This window comes from Dysidea avara, chromosome 6, assembly GCF_963678975.1.
Source record: "Dysidea avara chromosome 6, odDysAvar1.4, whole genome shotgun sequence".
NCBI lineage: Eukaryota > Metazoa > Porifera > Demospongiae > Dictyoceratida > Dysideidae > Dysidea > Dysidea avara.
In genome coordinates, this window is record NC_089277.1 from 8,561,791 (window position 1) to 8,568,086 (window position 6,296).

General features: G+C 38.2%; 1 protein-coding gene across 1 annotated transcript; it reads right to left on the reverse strand.

The window, feature by feature from the left end:
* Nucleotides 1-3: 3 nt before the first annotated feature.
* Nucleotides 4-6,295, reverse strand: LOC136258260 (osteopetrosis-associated transmembrane protein 1-like). The gene is made up of 5 exons (XM_066051579.1): nucleotides 5,871-6,295; nucleotides 3,932-4,014; nucleotides 3,676-3,852; nucleotides 324-498; nucleotides 4-167 (listed from the first exon to the last, which is right to left on the reverse strand). The coding sequence occupies exons 1-5, from the start codon at nucleotides 6,262-6,264 to the stop codon at nucleotides 67-69; spliced, it is 930 nt and encodes a 309-aa protein (XP_065907651.1). The 5' UTR covers nucleotides 6,265-6,295; the 3' UTR covers nucleotides 4-66.
* Nucleotide 6,296: the final 1 nt, after the last annotated feature.

Sequence of the window (6,296 nt, forward strand, 5' to 3'; positions counted from 1 at the left end):
ATATTACGTTGTGGATTTGATTAAATTTCACACATAATTAAAAAGGTTATAACAAGACACACAGGTTTAGTTGATGTCAGTGTGGCGGACACGAAGTGCACCCTCTTCCCTCAGCACATGTCGAGATGAATGATCAGTAGAATCAGTAGCAAAACTATTGGAGCTCACTACACAATAACATATATGAGGTAACTTGATCATTCCACATGATATTATTCATGACTAGAACAGTTCTATTTTATACTCAGTCCTCATCTAATCCAAACCCAAAATGGTACTTATCAACAGAACTCTCACATAGCCCACCCATGACCCATCCCTACCAGAAAGAAGTCGTTTTTCTTTCCTCTCATCAAGACAGCCATACAAGTGTACTCCACAGTAGAAGAACACCACTAAGGCAACAAATCCTCCAGTGATAATTCCCACCAAGAACAAATTCTTTTTGGGTAGGTAACACTTGAAGCGCTGACTCCACTGTAGTCTTGTCATGTTCACCTAAAATATAACAAGTTACAATTGAAGTTGGGTGTCTAGGACACTTCTTGCCATCTACAGTATCTAATTTATGTAGAGTTTGTCACCTACAAAAACACTCGGTTAGATCTATTTTCGAACAAGCTGCTTGAGTTGCCATTTCATACTCCTATAGGATCTTCAATGTTCGTTCATCAGAATTGTGGGATATTACGGAACGTTTAACAGTTTTTTAGTTAATGTTGTAATTGTGTACTGTATTTTATGGTTTTCTTTTGTCTATCCAGATACCTGTGTTTCAGGTAGTTGTGTACCCCTGAGTCTAGGCCCCTCTTACCTTACCTTGCATATAGCTATTCCTGTATGTTATTATCATGACGTTCACTACTATAATTGTGTGACCACATAGCAGACTGTACCATGTTTAAAGACAAAATTTGTACATACAGCAGTCTTGTGGTCCCATTTGTACACACTTTAAACCCGTGACATCAGGACACTTCAACATGGCCCAAGGTATCCGGATGCTGGTATAATTATGTAGTTTCAGTGTAAAGCATGGAAGCTATAGTGAATAATAACAAACATCATTCAGGGGCCCATAACACTGCAAGGATGAACCATCAGTCCCCTCTCATCTTGTAGGTTAGGCCTTAAAAAGTCTGGGTAAAAAGTTGTGAAATCGCAGCCAAAAAATAATGTTAGCATTTACATCATTGCAGCCATTTCTTGGCTGCCACCCTTGATTTCAGAACTTTTTTTATCCAGCTGCAGGTTCTTAAGGCCGCGCCATGTTTTCACAGCTTGGCTGTTTTTGTGTGGATTTTGTACTTTAGAAGGCCCCCAAAATTAGCCTATGGCTGACTTAGGGGTTTCAAATTTCTTCTTTTCTATACAGACACAATGATGATTGTTTACTTCAGTATGTGGTAATATTATTGCAATATCAAATGGTACGGTAGTACCGTTTAAGTAGGGATTGCCTTGAAAATTTAGAAAATTCTGCCTTTAAAAATCATCCTAGAGACATTTTACGTAACAAAAATCACCTTTACGGAATAGTACTACATATAATAGTCCATCAGGAGCTTATGAGCCGCCGAAGGAATGAAACTCGGTTCGATCACAATCCAAATCACGTCACGTTTTTTGAATAAATTGCTACGAGTGTCACACACAATTAGTAGACGGCATCGACTAATGAGATTTTATTTTCCTCATATGGAAACTAATCGCAAATGAATTTGGATTTTGATGGCACCCAACAGGCAGCGTAAGTTTCATGCTCCTTTGCCGCCTTTGGCGGCTCATAAGCTCCTGAGTCCATATATTGTATAAAACAGTATTAAATATAACAAAACACTTACAGGTGGCCGGATATAGAATTTTTTTAAATCGCCAAAACTCAAATTTTAGTCTCACTGCCCCACTCACTGACCACAGTCACAAGGCTAGAGGCCAAACGAAGCAGCACACAGCCACCACAATAACAAACTCACCAATGGGATGTGCCTTTTGGGGTTCCGATGAGTGTAGGCCCTCTGCGCCTTGTCTTTTCTTTCATCTTCAACCAGGCTGTTTGTCTTCTTCTTCATCCAACGAAACCATATCAAGGCGTTCAATTTTTTGTATCAACACATTCTTTCAGCAACATGTATGGATGCCACAGAATTATTTCAGAGCTGGATTTCAGAAACACTTCAGTCCTGGTGCTACTATAAGACTAGATATGAGCAAGTTCGCGATTGGAATCCCGTTCGCAATAGGTTCGTGATGCTGGTAACCTAACTAATTTCTGCTTTATAAATGAAAATTCTAAATAAACATTTGTAGTTTCATAGATCTACCAATAAAAGTACTAGAATGTGTGTAAGTTCTATTAGAAATCCTCAAAAATGTAGTCTATTAGAACTAGTATTTTAAAAAATTGTAAATTTAAAAATGAAGTAGGGATCTATGAAGTAGGGACTTAGCTAAGCTGTAATACCATCATTCACCTCTTGTTTCACTACTTTTTGTTGCATAGATCCCTACTTCATTTTTTAAATTTACAATTTTAAAAATACTACTTTGTTTAGCTTTTTTGTTGTAGCACGGCTAGTTACAATGTAATTGTTCTATTAGAATATCATACAGGACTGTTGTATTAGAGTATATCTCGTGTCAGCCAAGAGGTGTGCAGCTAGCTAGACCAATAAGGGTGAGGTCATTTTGTTTACTGTTAAGTAAACAGCTAGATTGTTAAGAGGTGTGGTCTCCGTACTCTATCACTATTAGTCCACCTACATCTTTAATTGAAGGGCATGCAAGATAGCAGTGGTTCAGTAGTTAAGGATGCAGGTGTGACATACGTATGGAGGTCCCTGGTTCGAACTCTAGTAAAAACATTTTTATGTACCTTTTACCCTGCGTGACTGCTCTATGAGAGTGCATCTTGATCCCACAACTTTACACTTGTCTGGTGTTTGCTTTATCACTTTGTAACTGTAACTCTATTACTTTTCAAATCATCAAAAGGCACAAACCATCAAAAGGCACTGCTATGATGATCAGCCTATGTAAACACCAATTTTCAAGTTATTCGTTTACCCTGTAGCCATGACAGAAATTTGATCTTTTATGTAAATAAATGCTCATAACTCCTTGGATATTCATCAGATTCACAGCAAACTCAGTACATAAATTTACGCTCTTCGTTTGAGCTAAAGATTGAGGCACACATTTACTTTTTATACCATTTTTTTGCAAACTGTGCAAAAGTAAATCGAAGCCCCTGTACCCCCCCTACGGCTTAAGAAGGAAAAATACAGAAATTAAATCGAACCTTTGAACGCCCATATCTCATAAATGGCTGGTGCCGCGATTAAATTTGCTGCGTGGCCTACCCTACCTGGCAGACAGTTGTATTCCAAAAATGGTGTACTTTGGAGAAGAGGCCATGGAGCTATGCACGCATGAATATATTGCTTCCTTTCTTCCAGTCAATATACTCACGGTGTGACACGCCGGCTTTCTTGGCCTCATGACACAATACCGTGTGTCTTGATGTACACAAGTGAAGGAATGCCACATCACTTAACCACATAATCGTTTCATAGTTGTTGAAAGTGTCCTTGTTAAAGGAACATACATGGTCTTAACAGGCAACTGTAGCCACAAAGTGAGGACACCACAATAGTACACTATAGTATTCCTTACATGTTGCATAATATCACCACACACATCTTCGTGTTCACTACTGTACACTTTAAAGTAGTCAGTAAAGTTGTCATACTCATTGGAACAATTGATACATATTGAATGGTTCACTGCTTCATTGTCAGAGCTATCCAACAGTGTTGTATCCAGTAGTACTGAGTCATTCTTAGGCACAATCTATTAAGAAACAAGTATGAATGACGGATGTACAATAATGTGTAGAAGTCTAACAAGGTCCCCATACTATACAACTTACTGGAATGTACTCCTCCCAACATCTCAACAAGTCATCAAGCTTTTCGTAAAACTTTACAACTGCTTGATCAGAACTGTGACATTCTGAAATGATATAAACACACAACAGGTTGATGACTACTATAGGGGATCTCACAAATTTACTAGAAATCGCATACTAACCCGCATAAGCTAAAAAATTTCCCGGTTAGGAGACTGGGCGTCCAAAAATTTCTGCGAATATTTTAGAAACCGTCTTTGCAGAAGGTTTTAAGAATAACTGAAAGTTCTGAGGTTGTTAATAGTGAAATTAAAGACTACTTGTTGAAAAATCTTGAAAGAAAGTTGATAAGAAGGTACGCTAAAATAACCTTAAGTCACGAGAAACCTTGGTTTGAAAGCCGTGATTTGTTCTGTAAGTTGTAGTTTCACAGCTACAATCTGGAAATTCCTTACACAGTACCCCTATGAACCTGTCAACAATATATGTGTTTCAGCCCACTCGCACTTCTCACTTTCGAGATGTTAACGATACATGCCATACTTTAACCGGGATTGGTCCTGAAGCATGGGAGTTGTTCATAGCATCTCAAAAATGAGCAATGCTAATGGGTCGAAACACACATATATTGTTGACAGGTTCATAGGGGTACTGTGTAAGGAATTTCCAGATTGTAGCTGTGAAACTACAACTTACAGAACAAATCACGGTTTTCGAACCAAGGTTTCTCACGAATTAAGGCTATTTTAGCGTACCTTCTTATTAACTTTCTTTCAAGATTTTTCGCATAATTTCACTACTAACAACCCCAGAACTTTCAGTTATTCTTAAAACCTTCTGTTAAGGTTACGGGATACTGTAAATCCCACATGTACACTATCAATCATTTTTCATGATTAGGATTTGATTTTTCTTAATGCATTGGTATCAAATATTTATGCATTCTTAACTTCTCATTAATTGACATGAAATTCAAATGTTGTTATGGAAACATGAGTTGTCCCCATGCCAATTAGTGAAAGCTATGAACCAAAAATCAGACCAATGAAGAGCCATGACAACTTACTAACAATTCTAAGATTTGAAGAACATCACTTGTGAGGGACTGACAAGAGGATTTGTGAATAATGCGTATAGTTGCTGAAATATGACTACAATATGACCTAAAGCAAGACACTGTGGTCACAAAATTAATTTTTAAATTGATATCACAAGCACTAGAAACATTATTTCTAACAAATGGCTCCGTCAGGACCTAGACAAGAAGCCAAACTAGTAGTCTGTTTATACAAAATGTTAACAACTAGTTTGACAGTCCTGATTTTTGGTTCAGGAAAATATCGCCATTAGTCAGCTAAACTACGCATGCGCTTACAGGTGCGCCAGTTGCTAAGTGTGTTGTATCTATGTTATCTTGTACTGTTACGTGTGTTTTCTTGTACCTTGTACCTGTCCAGTCAGCACGCTATGATTCTCCCAACAATTTAAGCCTGTTACCAGCTGATACACAACACAACACCAGCCCGCCTTAATTACATAATAAAATTTTTGTTTGACGGCAGTCGCTCAGTATCCCGTAACCTTAAGACAGTTTCTAAAATATCCGCAGAAATTTTTGGACACCCAGTCTCCTCAACCAGGAAATTTTTTAGCGTATGCAGGTTAGTATGCGGTTTCTAGTAAATTCGTAGAATCCCCTATACCAAGTGTGACTGTTTCACAGGATACTGGAAAACAAGTTCACATCACATTACATAGGTACACATTAAAGTGGAAATGTTTTATCAAAAAGGAACCATGTGGAGTAGCTAATACTAGTTCATACTAGTTCAGGCCCGGGAATACTTGCAATATAACCTCCCCTATATTCAAACACTAGAGCTATCTGGGTAGCCATGACATTTGCTGACCAACACTGAAAGAAAGATACCCGACACACACAAACACTACACACACAAACCTTTACAATGTGACTTAGTCCACAGCGACTTGGCGAACTGATAAGTGCTCCTCACTACTACTAGATGGTCACTATCCAACAATGTCTGCTTACAGCGACTCTCACGAGTATTGTCACCGGTATAATTTGTTATTGTATAGTGTGCAGTATTCATTTGTTTGTATTTCTCAAAGCACGCATCACACAAACACATCGGCTTGGAATAGTTCAACGCACAAGTGATAAAATCACCACACACTTTCGCAAAGTCCTCCAACAACTGGGAACATGTTACAGACGGGGAGTTATGTAACAGCGATGATTTATCTACACCAGAACACGTAGCATCCTCCGTGTGATACAATGGAGCTAACGAAAGACTCAAAAACAATACTAATATTAAACCGAACGCCATAATTGAAAACTTTACGTGAACAACACGTGATC

Excerpts from the sequence above, each read along its gene's own strand:
- LOC136258260 (XM_066051579.1), bottom strand. The coding sequence starts at position 6,264 with ATGGCGTTCGGTTTAATATTAGTATTGTTTTTGAGTCTTTCGTTAGCT. Across the intron at positions 4,015-5,870 it reads GACTAAGTCACATTGTAAAG|AATGTCACAGTTCTGATCAA; the intron begins GTTTGTGTGTGT and ends ATATCATTTCAG. Across the intron at positions 3,853-3,931 it reads GTTGGGAGGAGTACATTCCA|ATTGTGCCTAAGAATGACTC; the intron begins GTAAGTTGTATA and ends GTTTCTTAATAG.